Here is a 25,827-nt window from a genome sequence, read left to right as displayed (position 1 = left end):
TTTTCCTGTAGAATCATTGTTATAAATTGTGGATTGTTTTATAGCACCATTAATATACTTAATGTACATTATAGATTAGTTCTCTACTTGTGATTTATCCTTTAAACCTTCCCTCACATATAACGTTAAGAACACGTGTAGTGGGTTCCTAATAATTAACTTCTAGAGTCTTCAGGGCATAACAGTTTTCTAATTTGGACTTGACTTTGTATGGTGGTAGTACCAGCATCCTGAATTTTAAGTTTACTCTGTAAACTGTAGCAGTAGCCTTGTCTTATACTCTTGCATATATATTCATATATAGAATTTATACATATTATTCTAAAATCATTGAGCAGCTTTTCCTTAGAGGTTTATTTGATATGGATGGTTTGGAACTTCAACCATAAGAGTAATTGTAGTTGTTTGAGAAATAGAAAAGTATAAGCAACTATTAGAATGGCATGGAGAAAATTTAATTCTCTTTAGATGTAATTTGAGATCTTTCTTTCTCTTTTACAAGATGCTATCTTAATTCTAGAGTTTCTGCCATAGCATTTAAGTGATATAGTAAACCCAAACTTATTCATAAATATCTGTAATTTTATGTACCTAATAGTTTTGGGTACTGTATATTTTTGACACATTCCTGTATAGGAATTTGTCTCTAATATATTTTACTCAGACAGTAGCATTAATTAAATTATAGTCTGTTGGTGTATTTGATTGATTGACTGTTACTTTTTCCTTTTTTAAAATAATAAAATTGTGGTATATATAAACATCAAAATTTTTATTTTTTGAAAAGTTATTGAAAAGCATACCTACCTAATGTACTATGCAGTATGTTAGTATTAGCATACTTCTTGTTTTGTGCCACTCTTGGTGTTAGAGCACAGGATTTTTTTATTGATTTCTATTATTGATTTCATGTTCATAGTAATAATGGATAATATATTTGAGTAAAGTTATCCTGCTTTTATGTTAATGACTTGTTGGATCTGGTATTACATCTTAATGAAGAGCATATTATCACCACTATTTCAATGTATGCAGACAATTAAACTCCTTTGTCTTTACCATTTATAACCTTCTGGTTTAATAAGCTCTTATTTTGTTTTTTAGACATTTTTGGCTCTCATAAACCAAGTGTTCCCTGCAGAAGAGGACAGTAAAAAAGATGTGGAAGATAACTGTAAGTATCAGTTTAAAAAGTAGTTCCCATCATAGAAAAGGAAACCGTTCCTTCCAAAAATATATGAGTGATTATATTACCGGGTACACTATCCTGGTTGAGAAGAAAGGTTTGATGTGAAGGTTTCTGTGAAGGGGGAGCCCCACAGTCGTAGATGCGTTGGTCTCTCACACATGGACTTTGGTGAAGGAAGTCTCTTGAATGTCTTTTTAGTGTTATCTCAATTGTGTAAATACAGGGAATGAGAATAATTTATTTACTCTGAAGCCTGAACTAAGGATCTCATATTTTTTTTTTGGAAGAGTTATTTTGAACCTCATCTGCAATCAGGTGTTTTTTTGTGTGTGTGTGTGTGTGTATGTGGTTCAATAATTTGGAAGTTGAGTCAAAAGCAGCCATTTAATGCCTCTGTTTAAAAGAAAAAACATTAAAAAATACTGTGCAATAAATGCTAATTGAAAAAAAAATACTAATTGAAAAATTGATTTCAGAATAGTATGTTAAAGTACAGCATTAGTTTGACTTATAATTGCCTTAGAATTTTTTGTGGAAAAGTACTATATCCAGAGCAGTAGGCCATGTATATTCTTTTTTTTTTTATTTTTTTATTTTTTTATTTTTTTTTCCATTTATATTCTTAACATTGTTAAAATGAAGTAGTAGTCATGTTTCATTTTTTATGTGGCAAGATTTAAGTACTATGTCCAGTTGTCATGGGTTTCTTTAAAAGTATCTGACATTAAAAACCATTTAAAGAAGAGGGGTAAAGAAAGGAATGTGTTTTGTCCTTGCTGGTTTTCTCTGGAGTTCACATTTGAGCAACCCTGCAGGATTCCCATCTATGACGCAGAATACAAGAGTAATGGTGGGCATCCAGTGCCCAGATTCTGACTAAGCAGTTAGGAAGCTGAGTGCCTGTGGGCAATTTCTCTCTCTCCTTTGGGCTTCTCTGTAGAATGGGAGTAATAATGATTCTGTTTCATCCTTAGAGATGATACATATAAAATGCTTGGCACAGTGCCTGACCTCTAACAGCCTCTCAGTAAATGGTATCTGTTATTATTAGGTGTTAAGAGACTAGGGGAAAAAATGTGGAGCTCCCCTCCATTCTAAAATTGCCAGAGAATTTGTCTGATGGGATAATATTTTTCTAATTAGCAGTCAGAACCACAGCAAGAGAAAGGAATGAGATTCTGCTGTATCTAAAATGAGAGAGAAAATTCTTTTCTGTTTTCACTTGCTAGGGTATTCAGAATTGGTAGCAGTCCTTTTCATGTATCAAGGTAATGTTTTCTGGCATTCTGTGGTAAGCACCGTGAAGAAAGGAGAAAGGAGAAAGTAGTCCCAGTGGTGGTAGGGTAGTGAGGATGGGGAGGTGTTATTTGAGGGGTCATCTTTGAACTGACCGTAAAGGACAGGTAGATTTTTGACATAGAGATGCAGAGGCGTATTTGAGTTTGATAAATGGTTTAGTCTGCCTGCAAGTTAGACCATATTAAAGAGAATTATGGAAAATTATATGAAAAGGTCAGTCGAGTGTTGGTTTACTAAGGGCCTTGAATACGGGACTTGAATATGGACTTCCGTAGTTGATGGAGACCCACTGATGATTTTTGAGGAAGAAGGAGATTTAGGGCTCTAGTGTAGTTATGGCTCGGTCAGTAAAGATTCTGCCTGCAGTGCAGGAGATGCAGGAGACCCAGGTTTGAACCCTGGGTTGCCACGATCCCCTGGAGAAGGAAGTGACAACCCACTCTGGTACTCTTGCTGGAAAATTCCATGGACAGAAGAGCCTGGCAGGCTACAGTTCTTGCAGTCGCAAAGAGTCAGACATGACTAAACCATCAGTAGTGTCGTTAGAGGAATGCCGTGAGCAGTGAGGGTTAGAGAGGAGAGAGGCCTGTAGACAGGTGGGAGGCTGCTGTGATTACAGAAGCGGCGATGAGACCTCACTGGGCTTGGGACTGTGGAACTGGAAAGAAAGGAGAGCCATTTCAGAGACTCAGACTGTGTTCATTGTGAGTGCCCACCGTGAGGCGGGTGCCGTGCTGCGCTTTATTACACGTGTACGGACTTGGGAGTGAGTTCAGAGCAAGGAGCGGGAGAGGAGGGTCCTCGTATCCACTCGGCTTGCAGAACAGGTGAGTGGGGAGTGGTGGTGCTGACGATGGGAATGGAGTGAATGGGGAAGAGTGGGTTGTCTGCCTGAGTGTGTGGTGGAAACGTGAAAATGGGGCTCAGCCAGCTGTGGGCTGGGTGGTACATCAGATGAGAATCGAGTGTGTCGGTATTGGTAGAACAGACGTCAGAAAAACAGGATTTCTACCCTGATGCCACTGTTTTAGTTTAAGACACATGTGATTTCTCCAGGATTCTTATTTCATCATGTCAGTGGTGAGGCACTGACTGAATTACCTGTTTCCTTCACGTTCTAAAATTTCATCTTTTTTATTTTCTGTAGAATTCTGAGCATCAGATTGAATGAGTGTCGTCCACTAATCTTTGTTGTGTCAAAAATGTGTAAAAATCAGCTCTATCTGGAACTTCGCTGGTGGTCTGGTGGCTAAGACTCCACATGCTAGTGGAGGAAGCCCAGGTTCTGCCCCTGGTCAGGGAACTAGATCCAGCAGGCCACAACTAAGCCCTGGTGCCACCATGTAAACAATAAATAAATATTTAAAAATCAGCACTATCTGAAGTAGTACTGACTTTCCACTTGAATTGGGCCTGATTCTTTAGCCAACCTTCATTACTGTGTGTGTGTGCTCAGTCACTCTGCTGTGCCTGGCTGGCTCTTTGCAACCCCATGGACTGTATAGCCTGCCAGGTTCCTCTGTCCATGGGAATTCTCCAGGCAAGAGTCCTGGGCTGGGTTACTGCAGGTTCTTTATTGACTGAGCCACCAGGAAAGCCCAGAAATACTGGGAGTGGGTAGTCTATCCCTTCTCCAGGGGATCTTCCTGACCCAGGAATCGAACCGGAGTCTCCTGCATCGCAGGTCGATTCTTTGCTAGCTGAGCTACCAGGGAAGCCCTCCTAACTGTGGATTCACCTGATGCTCACTGGAGACATTCCTCTTGCTGAAAATTTGTTTAAAAATATCATTATAACTCATGTGTGTGTAAGCTGGATATATTTTAAATTGGCTTCTGGAGTTTACAGGTACCAGGGAAAAGATGGAATTAAATTTAACCTAATAGCTGAATTTTAGCTTGGGTCCGAGTGATTCAGATTAAGATGGTATTGTTTTATTTTGCTTTCATTCTTCAGATAGCTAATGATTTACAAAATTTCCATCTCAGGTTCATTAATGTATTTAAATGAAGCCACACTACTCCATAATATCAAAGTTCGATACAGTAAAGACAGAATTTACGTAAGTATTTTACCTGTGGTTTAAGTTTTGTGGGGATTATTATTTTACATGCTTCTGTTTGATTTTGTTGAGCTTGAAATTTTCTTACCAGGAGATCATTCTTGACCTGAGCCTGTTGAATGGAGCCTGAGCTCCATGAGGATGAGGATTTTTTCATAATTTACTGCTCTTAATTCCAGGGCTTAGACCAGGCATGGTGCATAGTACTTCAGAAATATTTGTGGAATGAAATAAGGAGTTCAGGGCATCATATAATATTTTTCAGCCTTAAATCTATAACCAGTTTGGTTATTTATAAAAGCACTAATTATTTTGAACTATGATTTTTAAATTTTTGGCATATATCTATAGATCTGTTTAACTAATGCACTTTCCACATTGTTCTGCAAAACATTTAAGTCGGACTTAAGGCATACATAATGAAATTAAACTTGGATGGCAAAAAATGTAAATTAGAGTAGAAGGCAGTATGTGAGGAAATTTCAGGAACACTGAAATGCTGATCATGAGCCTGAATAGTTGCAATATTTGATTCCAAAGAGATAGCTTTCCTTAAAAGCCCAGGATATTTAAAAATGAAAGACAGTGCTTCTAATGTATTAAATAGGGTTTTCACCAAAGCATTCAGATGAATGCTTAAATGGTATGTTTTAATTATCATGATTCACTGGGCATGTATGAGGTTTTATTCGAGTTATAGGTTCCTTTGTTGGCTGGAGATAAATTACCCTGCTGTAGCTCTCCTGTTTTATAAAGATGGGACTCTTCATTATTTTTGAAAGAAGAAAACACATGGCTTCTTTGACACTTCCTAGATCAAATGACATTCTTAATATTTTATATCACTATCAGTTTGCCTAATTGTACTTACTTAATTCTGACTAAATTACCTTTAGTCTTTGCCATCTGTCCAAGTAGTGACAGCTGGGAAGTAGAACTAATCTATTTAGTCTTTTCCAAAAGAGTTTATTCTCACTTATACCTAGTATTAAGTCTTTCCTTTTCTCTCTGCTTTTTTCCCCCAAAGTCAACTAAATAGTATATTTAGGTTACTATAGATATGGCTATTCTTATTTAGAAATATATTTGGAAGCAAAATTCATTTAATCAGCAGACTAATGTTGAGTATCTAATATGTGCTAAATGTTTTAGGTACTAAAATAATAACGTTTTTAGGTAGAACGCTTTACCACCTGAGCTACTGGAGAAGCCTAATAACGTTTTAAAAATTTGTTTGTTAAAGCAGTTTAACTTGTAACAGGTCAGTAAAAGTTGATTTAGCTAAAACCATCTTTCAGGTAGAACTGGCCACTATTTTTTCTTTACATGTCTACATCACTTGGTGGTAATGGATCAGTTTTACTTACCTGAGCAAATTTTAATTATTTTAATATCTTTTTCTTGAACTTTACACGTTTTAAACTACCTTTACAGAATCATGTTACTCAACAACAACAAAAAAACACTGAGCTAGTTTGTTTTTATTTGGGATGATTATACATGAACTTCTCACCCTGGAATTTTCATTGGTCCATTAATGTTTCCTATGCAATGGTGATGTTCCACCTGCTGACTGTGGCCACTGATAACTGAAGGTTTACGTGTAGAATTCATTGTACTTTCAAAAAAAAGATTAGCACTGCATTTGATTAACAAGTCTCTGCTGAATCACATACCTGATAGAAATAATTACCTGTTTGTGAAATTTTAAGTTTTTGCTCCTCGTGTATGTGTCTGCATCACTCTGGAGAATTTTAAGATGATTTCTGTTTGTTCTGGCCGCCTTTTCCTAAGATGTGTATGCAGTTGGGTGTACAGCCTCTGTTAGACAGTGGCTGTTTAGCATCATCAGCTCTTGTTTGGAAAACCAGTGTTTTCCAAGTTCATGAAAGCCATACATAACCGGTGGGTTTTTGCCTAGCCAGTTATGCCTTTTAGTTATAAAACCATTAAATAGCAGCAACACACAAACAGAATGCTTATTACTGTAACATATGTAAGAGAGGGAAGCAGTTCACAATAGTTTGAGTTGGGTTTTTTTATACTTCTCACTGACCAGAATTGCCACCATTCTCCCTTAGACATTTAACATTTTCCTTGGTTACTGAAGTCTCTATTACTTTCCTTTTGTTTCACATGGAAAGATTATTAACTGGAATTTATTTTTCACCCCACCCCAGGAAACAGGTTTGAGAGCATTTGCTGAATTTTAGATTAGCAGGCTGAGAGTTTGGGGTTTCTGCATCATTTCCCTTCCACAGCTAGAAGCAGAAGAGAAAAAAATATGGTCCTGTATGCCCTAGTTTGGTCTGCAAACCACAACCAATTGCTAAACCACAAGTCTCTTTCTACCCACAAAGAATTTTATAAATCCTATTGGTGGCATTTTTTTTTTTTTTTTTTTTTTGGTCTTTTGAAGCCACGGTGAAATTTCAGATTTGAAAGCAGGCTTCTTCATTGCTCATCAAACATTTAGCCCATCAGTATTCTAGGCAGTAGTTAAGCATATGGTGTTTTGCAAAAGTCTGGGACCAAGTGGTCACTGCAGAGCTAAATCAGTCCTAAGGTTTTCAGTGATGGGCATAGGCCTCGAGGGTCCCGTGGGCCAGGTTACACTCTTCAGTAGCTGCGTTACACTCTTCAGTGAAGAAAGTGGTCTAGACAGGAAATACAAATAAGCAACATGCAGGCTGTAGGTATAGAGCAGATGTTGTAAGTGGAGTCAGCAGAAGATGTCTCAGAGGGGTAGAGGCTCAGCTCTGCCCACGCGGATCTGGTGGTGGTGTCTTGAATCTGGGAGGGCAGATGGAAGGAGTGTGTTTCCTTTGATGCAAAGGGAGGTCGAGAGAGGCGATTTTGACTTTGGGTGTGGCGAGTTTTAGATGCCTATGGGATAAGAAGATGTAAGTATTTATTAAGTGTTGAAGAAATATGGGTCCAGTAGAGATCAGGGAATATTTAGGGCTAGAAATGCAGATTTGGGAGTTCTAGTTACAGAGAGAACTGGGGGTGTCTACTTGCTGTATGTTCTTTCTTTTATGAGCTTTGTTTGATTTTAAATGAAAATAATAATTGGAAAATTTAATGTTTACGCTTTTCCCACTTAGACCTATGTGGCCAACATTCTGATTGCAGTGAACCCATACTTTGACATACCTAAAATCTATTCTTCAGATGCAATAAAGTCGTACCAAGGAAAATCCCTTGGGACGATGCCACCTCATGTGTTTGCAATTGGTAAGTAATTTAAGTATATCTTAGTTTTTACTTCAGTTGTACAGACTCATTCAGTTTTTCTTTTGGATTAGTAAAAGATGCCATGCACCGAATGTCTGAAGGCCTGTGTGCACGTGAACCTGTCACTGTGTTAGGAGCGTGTCTCTCACACAGGGTGGGGAAGAATACTTTTGCTGCTGACTCATGGGGTGGTTGTACCTCATTACCTTTGTTAAATGCCTGTGTTCTCTTAAGTGTGTCCATCCAGTTGAAAGTAGGTCATCATAAAATGTGACCTAAGGTTTTCTTTTGACTCCATCTTTAAAGTGTCCCCCTTCTGCAACTAAGAAGGAGGCCCAGACCATTCGCTCTTTTACTTGTGAACGTTTTACCTCTGCTGGAAGGGGGATGTGAGAACAGACATCTTTTATCCCTCATCAGGGCATTTTAAATTGTAAAGGATGGACAGTGACACATGTTTCATAATCTCTGGAGAATCTGCGTGGAAGGGCAGCAGCATCTGTCTTTGCCTTTCTAGAGCACTCTCTCTCATCTCAAAGGCCTTAGCTCTGAAAAGCAGAGACAGAGTTGCTTGAGAGGCATCCCCCAATAGCTGGTGGCTGCAAGTACAGAGATGTTAGCTAAGCCTTGGAATTCAGACGTAACTGAATTAAATAGTGACAAGTTTTGGTTCAGGTTTCTAGCATAGTTCGTGTCTCTTTGTACCTGTGTTTTGGCTTAACTGGGCTTCACCTCTAGATTTGACTGAACATGTTCTGGGTGCTGCTAGGCAGAGTAGATATGTGCACCAAGTCCAGTGCAACTAGTTCTATGATGCTCTGATGGGCATCTGTATGTGTTCTATCAGCTGACGAAATGGTGAGCAAGTTCATCACTAGACAGAAGTTACATGTTTAAAATGTAGTTGCTTACTACTAAAAAATTGTTTATAACGATTCCACAAAATTGGGTGAAACAGATTACTGATGAATTGGTCAAAGGGATATGAGCACTCTTGCATTAGTTTGCATTGGGTCCTTTGAGAAAAAGCCATCTGTAGAACCTTCTTCACTGGTATGTATAGCACCTGCCTGAGGTGAGAAATAGCTGCCTTATAGGGCTCAACTTGTCAGGACCTCATTTTTAATTAGATTTAATTTAGTCCACTTTAAGAGAATGAAATTGTGCTCATCTTGTCTGTGAAGTCCAAAAGATATAGCTTAAATTGTTGGAGGATAATGAAGATAGTTAAAAATTGTATATATAAATAACGGCAGATCTGAAAAATTGAAAGCAGTTAATTTTGCCTATTTTTGAAATGTTGGTAAATTCTACAAGATGTTTACGTTTAATGGTAGAATTACAGGAGGAAAAAAAACACCACAGGTCTGTTGTGCAGTTGTGTGTGTGTGTTTTTTTTTTTTCTGCAGCAGAATTTTGGCTGCCAGATTTCCTAATTGGTAGCTTGTTACTTTTTGCTTAATTCTCTGAGGATATCATTAGTTATGTATAGTGAGCATTTTTCATCTCTCTGCAAATATGTTCTGGTATTAGGAAAAGCTGAGCCACTGCTCATAATATGGAGACATTCTAGTGCAAACATAAGAGTTGTTTATTTGGATTTCATATCACTTAGGCATCAGGATAATTATAGAGAACATTTAAAGTATATACTTATAAAGATGTTTTGAATACTTTTAAATGATTTTATTTAAAGATTTTGGTAGCTGTAAACACACATTTATAATTTCTTTCAGAACAAGTGCTTTTTGTTAGTAAATGGACTTTCTATCATTTGGAAATTTTTATTTAATACTTTGTTCATCACTAATAGTGTATTGTTATTTTTACTCCAGCTGATAAGGCTTTTCGAGACATGAAGGTGCTCAAGATGAGTCAGTCCATCATTGTATCTGGAGAATCAGGAGCTGGCAAAACAGAAAATACAAAATTTGTTCTAAGGTGAGGAATATTTACCTGACCTAAAATGTTCTGAACAAGTTGATTATTTTTTAGTTGTGGTAAAAAAAAATATACAACATAAAATTTAACCATTTCTAAGTGTACAGTTCAGTAGTGCTAAGTATATTCACATTGTCGTTCAGCCAATCTCCAGAACTTTTCATCTTGCAAACTAAAATCCTATAACCATTAAACAACTCTGCGTTCCCCCCCGACCGACCCAAATGCCAGGCAACCACTGTTCTTACTTCCTGCCTTTTTGATTTTGACTACTCTGGACACCTCATGTAGGTGAAATATACAACTTTTTGTTTTTCTGTGACTGGCTTTCCCGCATTAGCATGATGTCCTCAGAATTGGTCCATGTTGAGGTGTGTATCAGAGTTTTCCTCATGTTTAAGGAGTAGTATTCTGTAATGTTTGTGTATCACATCTTGTTTATCCATTCACTCATCAGCAGGCACTGGGGTTGCTTCCATCTCTTGAGTCTTGTGAATAGTGTTGCCTTGAACATGATATGAACAAAGAGTTACAGAGATCTCCTTGAGATTTGACCAGGTTGACCTTGAATACTTTTGCATGCTTTATGACATAGTTTGAAATGGTGGGCTCTGTTTCTGTTACAAAAACAGACACCTTATGTGGAAGCTAAGCTGGGGAGTTTTGAAATCTTGCTCTGACATGTTATCCTCAGGAGGATCCTAGAGGAGACCAGTGCTGGTTAGGCAAAGGGAAACCTCCAACCATTCCTTCAGAATCCAACCATTACATTCTGTTTTCAATATTCCTGCTATTAGAGTGGTCAGAATAGTTTTTTACCTTAAGTTTGTGATGGCTTACCTTCTCGTTTCTACCTCCCCACAACCCTCCTCCCAGCGTCAAAGATAAATATTTCTATGTGTAATGAATATCATATTTGAGACACAATAGTTGGTTAAAATCAGAATGTTCCCAAAAAGTTCTAAAAAAAATAATGCTGATTTAGATGTCAAAGACCATCCATATAAGATTTTAAATATCAGAAAAGCTAAAAGAGAATAGTGAAAGAAAGAAACTGAAAGTGAAGTCGCTGAGTCGTGTCCGACTCTCTGCGACCCTGTGGACTGTAGCCTACCTCCGTTCATGGGATTCTCCAGGCAAGGATACTGGAGTGGGTTGCCATTTCCTTCTCCAGGGGATCTTCCCGATCCAGGGATCGAACCCGGGTCTCCCTCATTGCAGACAGACGCTTTACCGTCTGAGCCACCAGGGAAGCCCTAATAGAATAGTAGGTACATTTAAACACAAATTTGTAATATTTATATGAGCTGTTCCAGTATATGATTCAGGTTTCAATGTTAGATGTGTTAAATAATATTAAAATTAGAAATATAGGCTGCCAGTTCAAGATGGCAGTATAGAAGAACATACACTCATCTCCTCCTGAAAAAGCTCCAAACTTGAAACTAGCTGTTGAAAAACCATCAACAGGCAGAAGGACACTGGAACCCACTGAAAAAGGTACCCTATGTCCAAAGACAAGAAGCCACAGTGAGACAGTGAGGGGGGCACAATTGCAAGAAAATAAAATCCCATTCCTGCCAGGTGGGTGACCCACAAACTGGAGAAAAATAATACCGAAGAAGTTCTCCCACTGTTGTGAAAGTTCTCAACCCCAGCCTGGGGACCTGACAAAGAGACTGGGAATCCCCAGGGAATCTGACCTTGAAGGCCAGCGGGATTTGCTTATAGGAATTCCATGGGACTGTGGGAAACAGACTCCAGTCTTGGAGTGCACAAAGTCTTGCATGCACCAAGACCCAGAGGGAAGGAGCAGTGACCCCAGGGGAGATTGAACCAAAACTACCTGCTAGTGTTGGAGGGTCTCCTGTGGAGGTGTCAGTCGGCAGGGGCTTATCACAGAATCAGGAACATTGACAGCAGCAGTCCTGGAAGGTCCCCCATGGCATAAGCCCTCTTAGAGGTTGCCATTAACCCTGCTCTAGAGTCTAGACCCCAGGGCTGGGTCTCCTTAGGCCAAACAACTATCAGGGAGGGGATGTAACTCCACCCATCAGCAGATAAGTGGATTAAAGCTTTACTGAGCAAGGCCCTGCCCATCAGAGCAGTCAGTTCAGTCGCTCAGTTGTGTCAGACTCTTTGCGATCCCATGAATTGCAGCACACCAGCCCTCCCTGTCCATCACCAGCTCCTAGAGTTTACCCAAACTCATGCCCATTGAGTTGGTGATGCCATCCAGCCATCTCATCCTCTGTTGTCCCCTTCTCCTCCTGCCCCCAATCCCTCCCAGCATCAGGGTCTTTTCCAATAAGTCAACTCTTCGCATGAGGTGGCCAAAGTATTGGAGTTTCAGCTTCAGCATCAGTCCTTCCAATGAACACCCAGGACTGATCTCCCCTAGGATGGACTGGTTGGACCTCCTTGCAGTCCAAGGGACTGTCAAGAGTCTTCTCCAACACCACAGTTTAAAAGCATCAATTTTTCGGTGCTCAGCTTTCTTCATAGTCCAACTCTCACATCCATACATGACCACTGGAAAAACCATAGCCTTGACTAGACGGACCTTTGTTGGCAAAGTAATGTCTTTGCTTTTTAATATGCTATCTAGGTTGGTCATAACTTTCCTTCCAAGGAGTAAGCGTCTTTTAGCAAGACTCAGCTTTTCCCATCACCATTCCCTCCAGTCAGGAGGCTTACACAAGCCTCTGAGCTTCCTCCATCAGAGGGCAGACAGAAGAAGCAAGAACAACCACAGTCACACAGCAGCTAAAATAAAGACCACATTACAGGATGAAAAAGCAGAAAGTTGTTTTCTGGATGAAGAGACCGGATAAAAACCCAGAAAAACAACTAAATAAAGTAGAGATAGGAAATCTTCCAGAAAAAGAATTCAGAATAATGATAGTGAAGATGATCCAAGATCTTGGAAAAACAGTGGAGAAGATGGAAGAAATGTTTTACCAAAGATCTAGAAGAACAAACAAACAGATAAATAATACACTAGAAGGAATCATAACAGAATAGCTGAGACGGAAGAATGGATAAATGACCTGGAAGACAGAATGATGGAAGTCACTGCCAGAAAATAGAAGGTAGAAAAAAGAATGAAAAGAAAGACAGCCTAAGAGACCTCTGGGACAACCTTAAAGATACCAACATTCACATCATAGGGGTCCCAGAAAGAGAAGAGAGAAAGGACCTGGGAAAATACTTGAAGACCTAATAGCTGAAAATTTCCCCAACATGGAAAAGCAAATAGTCAACCAAGTCCAGAAACACAAAGAGTCCCAGGTAGGATAAACACATAGTAATCAAACTGATAAAAATTAAAGACAAAGATAAAATATTAAAAGCACCAAGAGAAAAATAGCAAATAGTATACAAGGGAACTCCCATCAGGCTATATCAGTTGATTCTCAACAGAAACTCTAGAAGTCAGAAGGGAATGGCACGATACGTTTAAAGTGATGAAGGGAAGAACCTACAACCAAGAATACTCTACCCAGCAAGACTCTCCTTCAGATTTGATGGAGAAATCAAAAGCTTTCCAGACCAGCAAAAGTTAAGAGAATTCAGCACCACCAAACCAGCTTTACCACAGTGCTAAAGGAACTTCTCTAGGCAGGAAACACAAGCTAGGAAAAGACCTACAGAAAATAAACCATGAACAATTAAGAAAACGGTAATAGGATCGTAGATACTGATAATTACCTTAAATGTAGATAGATTAAGTGCACCAAGCAAAAGACATAGGCTGGCTGGGCAGATGGAAACATGTGCCTGTGTACACTTCTACCTAGCACACCAGTCTGCTGGACTCCCCCAAAGTGTATATACTTACTTTATAATGTTAAGTTAATTATGCTCCCATTATGACTTGCAATTATAATTATTTTTTATTTTTTGTCTGGCTGTTGATTGTGAAAACTGAAAACATCTTTTACTATTGCAATTATGTAACTATTACTCACTCAGTACTATTTGTATTATGATTGGTCAACAGAAAAATAATAGAACTCTGTATCACCAGAACTATGATCTAATAGAAAAACCTGTAATCACTTTTTAAAATCCAGATACATAGCAGAATTATCTTGGAATTTTTTGAAAAATATGAATGCCTAGATATTGCCTCTTTTTTCTCCAGAGCCCCAGATATGTTTCTAATAAGCAGCCACATTTAAAAACAACTGTATTATATGATGATATATTATTTTTATCTAGTTCATTTCACTTTTTCCATTACATATTCAGTGCTCCCATTTCATTTAGTTTATGTGTTCCAGTTTTCCACCTCTTCTTTTTCTTTTGATGTTATTTCTCAAGTCTTTAGCAAGTGGAGTAGAAAAGCTTTTATATAAATATGTATATAAGTAATATATATGTTTCAGAAAATTTATGAATTTTTGCCTAAAATATTTATTATAATTTGATTCCTCTTGTTTGACTTAGTATGACTAGAATGCTAGATTTCTAATGGAAAAAATAGATATGCAACAAGCAACAAAGGTTTACTGTATAGCAAAAGGAACTCTAGTCAATATCTTGTAATAACCTATAATGGAAAATAATTTCAAAAATAACATATATATATGTATAACTGAATTACCTTGCTATACACTGGAAACATTGTAAATTAACTGTACTTCAATAAAATGCATAAAGAAAAAAATTTTTTAAAGCAATATAATACATGCAATATCATTGTCATCTAACATTTTTTTTTTATCCTGTATTTTAAACAGATATCTGACTGAATCCTATGGAACCGGTCAAGATATTGATGATAGAATTGTTGAAGGTGACAGAACTTTTTAAATTCTTATTTTTTATTGTTAGATATGGACTGAAATTAACTTAGAAGAATCCTCTAAGTGCTCTGGAATGTTCTCACAGAGATCCAGAAGACTCCAATCTCTTACAAATCTTTGCTGCTTTGTTATCTTGTCATTTACTTAATGTCTGTTGTTTTTCCCCTGACCCCATGTGCACACTAAGAGGGCAGAGATTTTATAGATTCCAAATCCCTGGAATAGTACCTAATACATGGCATGTGCATCATCATTTATGGAGCTATGAATGAGTGAAAGGAATACAGGAAGCCCTCTGGCCTCCTGTGCATTTTGTTGACCTTGTTTTAGTAAAGGAGAAAAGGAGAGGGTTATTTGGAATTGAGGTGCTGGGGGAAGTCATTTTAACAGAAATGTACCCTTGGAAGGCAAGAGTCTGTACACTGATTTCCTTAAGCAGTCAGTGTCTGTACACCCCTTAGAGACCCCATACCCTGTTTGGACACTGCTGGTCCAGGCAGGTCTGCGGTAGCCTCCCACAACAGGTTCCTCTCTGGTCTCCCCTCCTATAATCTACTCTCTGTGTGGAAGCTGGAATGATCTGTTTTGCTCTAAGCTCTTATTGGCTTCCTATGTCTCTCAGGGTTAAACCTACCTTGCTCTTTGTGACCAGGTACCTGCCTCTTCTGGTCTGATTGAGTCATTTTTCCTGTGAATCCTCATGCTTTAGTCACACTGGTTTCCTTGTAGTTCTTTGAGGTGTTTCAGGCCTCCTTGACACCTCCCTCACCACTTCTTCCTACCGGACACTCAGTATTTAGTAATGATGATGGTATTGACATGTGTGGGATGCACTAGGTGTTGTCTGATTGGCTTAAAATGGGTTACCTAACTTAACCTCTTCACAGAATACGAGGTAGGTGTTTTGTCCCTGCTCCACAGATGAGAAACTAAGGTAAAAAGAGTCTAAGTAACTTTCTGAAGAGTAAATAGCTCATCACTTGTAGAGAAGGGACATATAGACAGACGTCTTAATTGCATTATCTACTAAGTGCTCTTTTTAATACTCCTGACATTAAAAAAAAAAAATTCAGTTTAACGAAGATTTGTCAGGAGCCTTCATGTATTTTCTGGAGAAGGAAATGGCAACCCACTCCAGTACTCTTGTCTGGAAAATCCCATGGACGGAGGAGTGTGGTAGGCCCATGGGGTTGCAAAGAGTTGGACATGACTGAGCAACTTCCCTTCCCTTCATATATTTTGACAGATCATGGCAGGCAAAAGTTACATACACTTTTTACAATTATGTAAACATGCATGTACATGAATATAAATTCTACTCTAATAAACATTTTTAAAGTTTACATCAATAAGATTTTTCATATTTCTTGATATAAATAATTTTCTAATTTTATGTACAGTTCTCACTGATGTATGGTGGCACACCAAGGTATAATCACAGTAAAGTGCTTTTAGTGAGAGAATTGTCATTTAAAATTGAATGAGTAAATAAAGTAGGGATTAATAAAATACTAATTAATATTCTGACTTGATTATGTGAGTCGCAGATTCACTTTGGTATTGGATGTAAGCCTAGTTTCTTTCAGGAGAACAGTCTGTGTGATGTGTAACAGGCTGTAGTTGAGGACCAGTGGAAAGGGTTATTCCAAATTTTTCTCCAGCCCCTTACTGGAGGATAGTGCATGTAAACTGGCAGGACCATAGAAATCTTGAGGTGACATATACATGCTAACATTTCCTTCGGTTTTAGTACTTTGTTACTTATTTTAGCAAGTGAAGCAACCTGCGAGTGATCTTTAAATGGATTTGGAGACTAGTTAAGCTTTCTACTGTGGACAGACAAAGAGAAATGGACTTTAGACTCTTTCATAAGAAATATTCTAGCAATAAACATATGAAGCAGTTTATGAGGTTGTTGAAGGAATGTGTAAGAGTGGCACTAATCTGATATAATTATAGTTGAGACTATGGTGAGTATAAAACTCTAGTAACTCTCTCAATAATGTAGAGTATGTGGTGGGCGGGGAAGAGACATTATAAAATGAAGACAATTAAAATTTTACATTTGTTCCTTGGGGTTTCAGAAACTATTGTTCTGAGAACCTTTTGTACACAGTTCTATAAACTGAATTTGTTAGGTTTTGTTGGATGTGCATGTAAAAATGTTAAATCTGGAGGTTATGTTAATATATGTATTTAAAAATAGGTCAACTAATAACATTTTGCCTGTATTTTATCATAGGAGATTTGCTGTTTTCTGCTCATGTAGGGCTGATGTGGAAACTATAAAAATATTTAGGGAGTGATTTTTAAAGTTGAGTTATAAATTTTGTAATTTAATGATTTTTGAAAATTTAGTCTTTGCCATAACACTTACATTTTCTTTTGATAAATTTTGAATAAATTTTCCATCTCTTGTACTTTAATAGGACCTGACACATAGGGGGAGTCAAGAAATATTTGTGGGATTTGACGTTACAAGTGAATTCATTCGTGTTAGTTTTGTGAGAGTATTTTCTAGTTATATGTATTTATTAATAAATGGAAACGCTATGTTGCTTTGTAATTTTCCTTCATATTAATTTTTTATGGCATATTTTCATTTCTTTTTTAATAGCTAACCCACTCTTAGAAGCTTTTGGAAATGCAAAAACTGTTCGCAACAATAATAGCAGTCGATTTGGGAAATTCGTAGAAATACATTTCAATGAAAAGGTAAGTGAGAGTGAGTTTTGGGTTAATATATTTGGGAAGTGTTTTTAGAAAAAGCAAAAGGTCTTGATAGAATTGGTAGTGTACTTGAACTCATGGCAAATATATTAAAATTTTTCTCTTACTATTAGATATTTGGGAGAATATATATGTTCACTGTGATCACTGTAAATTCTAAAGCTTATGTTTATTAATAGTTATCTATTTTCCCCCTTTATTTGATAAATGTTGCAACCTCTTTGATAGACAAATGGTTATTAGGAAAGATAGTTTAACATTGGTAGGTTATACTTTAAGACTTTAGATGCAAAACCATAATTTCTCTCTGTTTTGTTTTCTAGAGTTCAGTTGTTGGAGGATTTGTTTCACATTATCTTCTAGAGAAATCTAGGATCTGTGTTCAAGGCAAAGAGGAAAGGAATTATCATATCTTTTATAGGTTGTGTGCTGGTGCTTCTGAAGATATTAGGGAAAGACTTCATCTGAGCTCTCCAGATAATTTTCGGGTAGGTTGAATGAAAAGAAATTTCATAAAGTTTTTCCAAATTGAATTATCTTCTATTCTAAAGCGTATTTCAGTGGATTTTGATGTCTAGTTGCATATAACTTACATTAAGTTCAGTGTATTGTGATAGAATGACTTCTGTAATAAGTGGATCTATGTGGAGATTTATTGCTTAGTTTATAACACAGTATGAGAAGATACATAATGGGATAGGTAAAAGGAAAGATACTAAACTAATTGTGTCAATTGGTTATCAATTTATCTTCAGTAAGTAGTTTATAATAGTTCTGTAATGCTAGCTTTACAGTTACCTTTGACTTACTTACAAAAAAAAAGTTTGACCACTGAATTAATATTAATAAAAGATCCCTACTTGTCTTCCTTAATTCATTTCAACAAATATTTATTGCTTACCCTTTGGGTACCAGGATTGTGACATAGTTAAAAAGATAAATGAGACACAGTTCGTGCTTCTGTGCAATTTAGAAACTGGTGGAAAACATGTACACAATTTTGACTGATATGTTGAATGAGTAAGAGAGATGCATAGGAAGCTGATAATTTTGGAGAAAACCTTACTGGAACAATTGATGCTTGATCAGAATCCTGAGGGGTTTTCAGGTGTTAACTAGAGGCAGAAACATGCAAAGGGTATTCCTGGTAGATGCAAAGAGATAAAGAAAGGCAGGAAGTGGCTTAAAGCGAAGGACAGGAAGGACAGGACAGGAAGAACGGGAGTTGAAGCTAGAGAGTTTGGTCTTTTTTCTGTAGTTAGTAAGGAGTGGTTGAAGGGAGTTAAGGGGGGTGGGGTGGGGTGGTGGAGGAGGGGATGGATAGAAATTGCAACCATGGGTAAGTGGGTTGGGAACCTGTAGGTGACATAGCAGTTACTCTGTGCCTGAATTTGGTTTAGCGATGGCAGGGTTACTGAGGAGGGGGTGTGTGAAACAGGAGGTAAAAGTGACCTGACTAGGAGACTGAATTAGGTAAGGAGAAGGAGGAGTCTGAAATTATTTTCCAGGATTTCATTAGGGTAACTGGGTGGCTGTAAATACCATGTTGGAGCCAGATGGAAGATTTGTGGTGTGTAGGATGCGTCCAGTTTTGGAGTCTGTGGATTATCTAAGTGGAGCTGTTCAGAAGACTGTTGGGTGGGCTAAGATCAGGTCAGAGCTGCGGGGACAGGTTTGCGAGATGTCAGTACGCTGATGAACTGTGAGAGTGAGGAGATGAGATTGTGCAGAGAGATTGCATAACATAGAACAGCATGTGCCAGGATCCAAACTCTACAGGTAAAGAGGATGAGTAGACGAGCTGTCTAAGAAAGGAAGCACAAGTGGAGTTGCGAGAGAAGCATGAGGAAGTCAGGAATGCCAAGGATCACAAGTCAGTGTTCAGTTTCGGGAAGTGGTGACTGGGGGTGGTAGGTGTAATTTACAAGTTCTCAGCTGGAAAATGGCATCCCTATTTGGGACGTGGGAATCGTGGGGTGCAAATCGGAAGAGCAGTCGATGTAAAGTTCTCCAGGTGATTCTCATAGTCCTTTTTGGCCCCTAGTCCTACTTGAGAATCATGACACACATTTATCTTTAATTATTGTTCTGTGTGTGTGTTTGCAACCTGGCTTCTCTTTATTACTTCAATCAATTTCTTTTAATGTATATTTGGACATTTAAAAACTCTGTTGTTTTAAAATGCTTTATAACTGCATCTGTGTATGTAATTCTGCAATGTTTAATCTTCTCTGGGGGTGGTGGTGGTGTAGTCGCTAAGTCATGTCCGACTCTTGTGACCCCACGAACTGTAGCCCGCCTGGCTTCCCTGACCATGGGGTTCTCCAGGCAGGAATACTGGAGTGGGTTGCCATTTCCTTCTCCAGGGGATCTTCCGACCCAGGAATTGAACCCAGGTCTCCTGCATTGCTGGCAGATCCTTCACCGACTGAGCTATGAGGGAAGCCTTTATAGTATCTTCATGACAGTAGAAGAGGTGTTTTTCTACAGTGATTTTTAGAAAAGGACTATAAATTAATGTGAATCACATGGAATTTAATAATGTTGATGTGGCTTTGTCAACACTGAGTTAAGGATAAAGTGACATGACTGTTGTCTTAACATAGTGTTTCTTTCCACTTGGGGGCTTGGGAACGTAGTTTCTTTGTCTCAGAATGTGGAGTCTTTCCTGTCACAAGGACACCCTCCTAAGAGGGCAGCCTCTGAAATGCTTTATCAGGTCAGAGTTTCCTGTCCCTGTGGTGTGACCTAGGGGCATGATTTCCTCTTAACAAGGGAGTCCTTTTGGTGGTAAGAGGAAAACTAGAGGAACAGCATTAGGTTTTACCTAAAAACATCTGCTGTCTTGGATATTCCTCTCTGGCAGGCAGGCATGCACCTCTGTGTTCCTTCCCCCAAATTATTCTGCCTTAGAGTGACTTTGAGTCTTGGTCATTTCATCAAGTTTTTCTCTGGTTTAGTTTAGGCCTCCAGTAATAACTCGGGGATAAAGTTGTAAAAACAAAGGAGAAACTGCAGCAGGGTGAACACTCCCCCCACCCCGCCCCCAGATTTTTTCATCACTGCTGTATACAAATCAGTGACTCTATCCAAATTAGTATATAAAGAATTATAGAGTTTACGTCTGTTCAGAAACATCCATATTAACTACACATGTATTTTAGAAAATAAAAGGTTAAAAATGCTTGTATTATTCAAAATTTTGAAATATTTTTGCACATGTTCCATGGAAGTATTCATTATAGCCATGCAAGGATCTTTGAATATAAATTAGACTTGGATAGAATGAGAATGGGTGACTAGAATAGTTACAGTTTCTAGTTAAAGAAAAGAAGAAACAAGTATTGTTCTTAGGTTTTATTATTAAGTCCATCTGTCTAGAAACCTAGTATTTGATAAAAACAGTTGCAGTAGGTGGATAAAACTCTTGCTATCAAAGAAAACATTTGTTTTGGGTCCATATAGTTAAGCTACTATTATCCTACTAAATTAAAGAGCTCTGTTTGGAAAGTCAGTTGAAATTGCTTACCAGTATTATCCCTTTTATTTTATTCTTTCCCTCAAGATTTTAGTTTGCAAAGAAAAATTCGTTGGATATTATTTTCTGGTTTTAACTGTATTTTAATATTTCACTATAATGAGGGGGAAATAAATCCATTGATTTTCTTCAGTATTAATTTATACCTAAATCATTCAATTTACTGTGAATTTTTTCTTGATATCTGTATAATTTAATCTTGGAATTCATGTCATTGGAGAGTAGAATCCTAGTGACCTGATTTAAGAAAAGCTGAGATGTTTAAAAGATTTTCTCATCCTGTTCCCTATGTACTTCCTTCCTGAACAACCCCCACCTATTAAATGTGGGTAATAGATTCTGCTCAAGACCAGTAGATTATTTTCTTTTCAGTTGCTTCCCTTGTTCTGTGTTTCAAAGCACTTAGTCTTAAAAAACTTCTGGGCAGGGAAGTAAATCATTGAGATAAAAGCTGAAATTGTTATTTGAATACCTGTGAAGGTTCATAAAGCAAATGTAATTGATGTACAGTTAGTGTTAACTGTCAGTCACTATGAAAGGCATGTTTTGAAGGACTGATTGTAAAAACCAGAAATTAATAAACTCAAAAATATTATTTGTTAATTATTCAGAATTTAAAATATTACTCAAAATATTCAACCACAGTGTGGGTCCTTGTTCGAGACTTTTTGCATATTTAGGTCATATCTTGTAAAGGTTTAAAATTGCTCCCTTTTAAAAGTAGGAAAGCTTTATGGTACTGTTTTTTTCTGTTAATCATTTAATTCAACTTTCAGGTTAAGAGTTCACCATCCCTGGTTTGATTAATAGAAGTAAAGTGTTTATGATATACAGAAGTATTGATTTTAATTGAAAGATTAAATGATACTCAGGTTATGTTTAGAAATGGTTCACACTGTTGGATAGATTGTGTTTTCCTTTGTGTTATTTTCCTGTGGATCATATTGTTAATTATATTTTAAATTTCTTTGTCGTAGTATTTAAACCGAGGCTGCACTAGATACTTTGCTAACAAAGAAACTGACAAACAGATTTTACAGAACCGAAAAACTCCTGAGGTAAAGTAGACCTTAAAAACGGATTATAATCTTTAATGCAAAAAAATTGTCCTGAAAGATGCATTCTGTTTTTATTTTGAAATCCAAGTGAGATTTCTTACTTGTAGGCTTATGCGTAAAAGACCCCGCAGTCACTCACGCCTCTCTCGCCGGGAAGCACTTTGTTCCTCTTTTGCCATCTCTAGAAGCTGCAGGCTCTGGGTCTTCTTGGTGGGACCTCAGGGCACTTTTTTCCTTGTTATTTTCCAAATGTGAAGGTATCAAACTGCCTAAAATTCATCCTTTGCTAACAGTTTTGAAACTTACTCTCATATTAACCATTAGGATTAAATATAAAATATGTTCTTTATAATTTATTATCTGTGTCAAGGCTGAAATAAGCTTTGATGTACACAAAGAGTGAGCGTTGTTGTGAACTAATTATGTGTTATTGTGATATTTCTCTTTAAAACAGCATGTTTCTGTAATTATAATGAAAAGCTTAGTTTTATGTGTAACTTTTACAAATTATTGTATTTCTAGGATTAATTGGATATAATTATACCATTAAGTATTACTTTAAAAGCATAAAATCCTTAATGTAAAAATCTACAACCTTTATAAATTCTAAGATGCAATGTGTAGGTGGTAAGTGGTATGAAGGTGTAGCTACTCAAGTAGCTTAAATTATGAAATACGAAGTCAGGATTAATTATAGGGACTAGTTCATATTGTCTTTATTAATTTTTTAAAAAGATTTATATTGAGTGTTTAATTGAACAAAGTTTTATTATATTCACTTTTTAATGTCTCTGCATTTGAGTGAGTTAGATGTTTTTGACTACTTTCAAGATAGTGAGAATTATATCTTTAATATATTCATAGAAAAGAACAGAAAACAAAAATCCCCATTATTTTGAATTCTAAGCAGATGAGTCTGCAGTTAATGTTTGTTTAAATTGACATTTTATTTATCATTTTAGATACAGATGTCTGAATTATAAATTGTAAACATCCATAGTTGAGACTTTAAGAAATGACATTATTATTACAGTATTCTCTTTTGTTATGATAATCTATATTTTTACAAGGTACCATTGAAATACAGAAATTGTATTATTTTCACTAAGATAACTGGGACATTCCCTGGTGGAATATTGCTGCTATCCTAAAGGAAAAAACACATACATATATACATTTAATCTTTTGGTGTGGGAAAGACTGAGTGGAGAGGAAAGAAGAATGTTATTTTTACTTTCCAAAGAGTATTGTACTCTTTGTACTCTCCTAAGAAGAAAATGTTCACTTTCTGATTCTAGAGTCACCATACTTTGTTAAGAATCTTATTCACATTATTGAGTTTATATATAAAAATACATAAGTGACTAATGGATTTAATATGTTTAAATTGCTTTTTATTGTTTTCTGTATCAGGAGGATGAGGTGATCATTTTGACTATTCAGAATTCTTTGCCTAGTTTCATTGGCGTGTTTTTAAGCTGTGTGTAATTTTTAGGAGAATGCAGTATTTTTAGTCTGCTATGATAGCAATATATTCATGGACATTTGATTAGAAACAGTTTTCAAGTGAAGTAACTGATCAATTGCAAGACTAAAAATTCTGCATGATATGTGTTTTCTTTTCAATTTGGCTGCATGTTATTGTTTGCTGCTTTGAAGAATAAAATTAAATTTCCTTGTCTAGACATTTTCCAGAAATTTTACATGTGCATAATTAAACATTTTAAAGACTGTGGAAAGGCAATTACAACTTTAGCTGGGAAGCAATTAGCAACCCAGGGGAAAAAACAACTCTCCTTGGGATGTCTAGAATGGCCAGTTAATTCTGACACTGTTACCTAATGTTTAATTTTACTTATTCATTCTCAAAATTCTGGAAAATTGCTAGTCCAGTCTTTCTGTGTCCAGTAACTTTGTTTTTCCTCCTTCTAGTTTCTGCAGGGCTGACTTTCTTCTTCCTTTTTCTGAGTTGTTATAGGTTCTAGTGAAGAATACATTAGATGAACATTCTTTAAAGAAAAGAGATTTTTCTCTGCCATTTTTTTCAGAAATGTTTTCAGTCATTGCATGAATTCTTAGCATAAGCATAATGCTTACTGATACACTTTACCTCATATATACTAACAGATAAAGGCTTAAAAATTAACTCCCAGGCCATGAAAATTGTTGTTAGCCTTTCCACTGTTCACTGCTTTTGAATACTGGTACAGCTCAGATTTAAAATTGTATTACAGTTTTTTATTTTTTATTTTTTTTGTATTACAGTTTTTTAAAACTTCAGTACTTTTTGACCTTTGGTTTTATGTTGATTCAACCACAGATATTTCCTTCATTTTCACTCAATTTATGTTTTTATATAATGTCTTAGCTTTAGAGTTAAAATTGTAATTAAATTGGAAAACATCTCATTCCATTTTTGACTGGAATTTTTGTGGAGATAGGTGTAGATTCATACACCATTGAAAGAAATAATATATAGATCCTGTGTACACTTTGCCCTGTCATTCAGTTTTTGAATGTGTTAAACACTAAAGTTTTCTGATTGACACATTTTATTTTTGCATGTTATATAGTGCATTACTAGACCTTGAGTAGTTGTGTAGGTGATACTTAAGCAATGTAGACCACAATTAATTGATGTCTTCTTGTTTTGTAGCATCTTAAGGCAGGTTCCTTGAAAGATCCTTTGTTGGATGACCATGGAGATTTTATTAGAATGTGCACAGCCATGAAAAAGATTGGCTTGGATGATGAAGAAAAGCTTGATCTGTTCCGGGTAGTAGCTGGTGTCCTTCACCTTGGGAATATTGATTTTGAGGAAGCTGGCAGCACTTCAGGTTGTTTTTTTTTTTTTTTTTTTTTTTTTTGTGGTCTTTTTGTTTTGTTTTAAAAAGAAGTAAAATTTGAAGTTCTGTCATTCAATTGCCTATGTACATTGACTGTGTGTGCTAGTTTGTTAATCCCCTACATTTCCAGACTATATTGTTTCACATGATGAAACTTGCAACTGAAGGCTGCTGCATTTTTGATTATTGTGAAATTTGTTTTTGAATAAAGCAGTGATACTGATGAGGAATAAACTCATTTTATGAAGGATAAGTAACTGACTACGAGGGTCATATTTGGTTAAATTTTTGGACTTTTCCAATAAGTGAACAGAATAATCCTCTACTATCTTTTGAGGCATTTTGATGTTTTTCTGGTTTCACTGATCTAAACTTGGATTAGTTAGTTAGGATAATTGAGTACATAAAAGCCCATATACATTATTATCGGAAATGAAAACAAGTTAAACTTGATTCCCATTGAAAAAGCATTTAAATGCCTGCATGATACAACTTTTCAACCATATTGTTTCAGTCTATGTAAATACCAAGTCTTCCCTGGTGGCTCAGATGGTGAAGAAATCTTCCTGCAATGCAGGAGACCTAGATTGAATCCCTGGGTTGGGCAGATCCCCTGGAGAAGGGAAAGCCTACTCACTCCAGTATTCTTGCCTGGAGAATTCCATGGACAGAGGAGCCTAGAGGGCTATAGTCCATGGGGTTGCAAAGAGTCAGACATGACTGAGCAACTAACTCTTTGTATGATCTTAAGTTTGATCCGTGAATGGAGGGGTTGGCTCATGGTCAAATCTGACTAGCTGCCTGTTTTTGTTTTGCAAGCAAAGTTTTAATAGAACACATAAAGACATTTATTTATGTCTTATCCATGCCAACTTTCATGCTGCAGTGTCAGAGTTGGGTAGTTGTGACAGACTGCGTGGCTGGCAAAGCCTAAAACCTCATACTCTAGAGAAAAAGATTGTTGATTCCTGCATAACATACATTGTTTTAAAAAAATCAAAAGCACCATTTAACACAGCAATCAGTAATGTGGGCTTTAGTGTCAGATCCCAGAAGCTCTGTAAACCTTGACTTTTTCACTCATAAAATAATGAAGAGATAATCCACAAGGGGAAT

The 25,827-nt window shown here is 36.8% G+C and overlaps 1 protein-coding gene across 15 annotated transcripts in view; it reads left to right on the top strand.

Annotated features, from left to right (window-relative positions):
* MYO6 (myosin VI) overlaps positions 1–25,827 on the top strand; it is a 156,899-nt gene that overhangs the window by 64,034 nt on the left and 67,038 nt on the right. For all 15 annotated transcript variants that reach the window (XM_070480775.1, XM_070480774.1, XM_020901327.2 and 12 more), the window contains exons 3-11: positions 1,105–1,174; positions 4,477–4,550; positions 7,658–7,787; positions 9,623–9,728; positions 14,474–14,529; positions 17,157–17,254; positions 17,593–17,757; positions 21,785–21,865; positions 24,522–24,702. In XM_070480775.1, the coding sequence (XP_070336876.1) occupies positions 1,105–1,174; positions 4,477–4,550; positions 7,658–7,787; positions 9,623–9,728; positions 14,474–14,529; positions 17,157–17,254; positions 17,593–17,757; positions 21,785–21,865; positions 24,522–24,702 (961 nt within the window). The remainder of the gene's footprint in view (positions 1–1,104; positions 1,175–4,476; positions 4,551–7,657; positions 7,788–9,622; positions 9,729–14,473; positions 14,530–17,156; positions 17,255–17,592; positions 17,758–21,784; positions 21,866–24,521; positions 24,703–25,827) is intronic.

The sequence above is a fragment of the Odocoileus virginianus genome, chromosome 19 (assembly GCF_023699985.2).
Source record: "Odocoileus virginianus isolate 20LAN1187 ecotype Illinois chromosome 19, Ovbor_1.2, whole genome shotgun sequence".
In the NCBI taxonomy this organism is placed as follows: domain Eukaryota; kingdom Metazoa; phylum Chordata; class Mammalia; order Artiodactyla; family Cervidae; genus Odocoileus; species Odocoileus virginianus.
The sequence above is the reverse complement of the archived record's forward strand: the minus strand, read 5'-3'. Positions and strand labels throughout refer to the sequence as shown.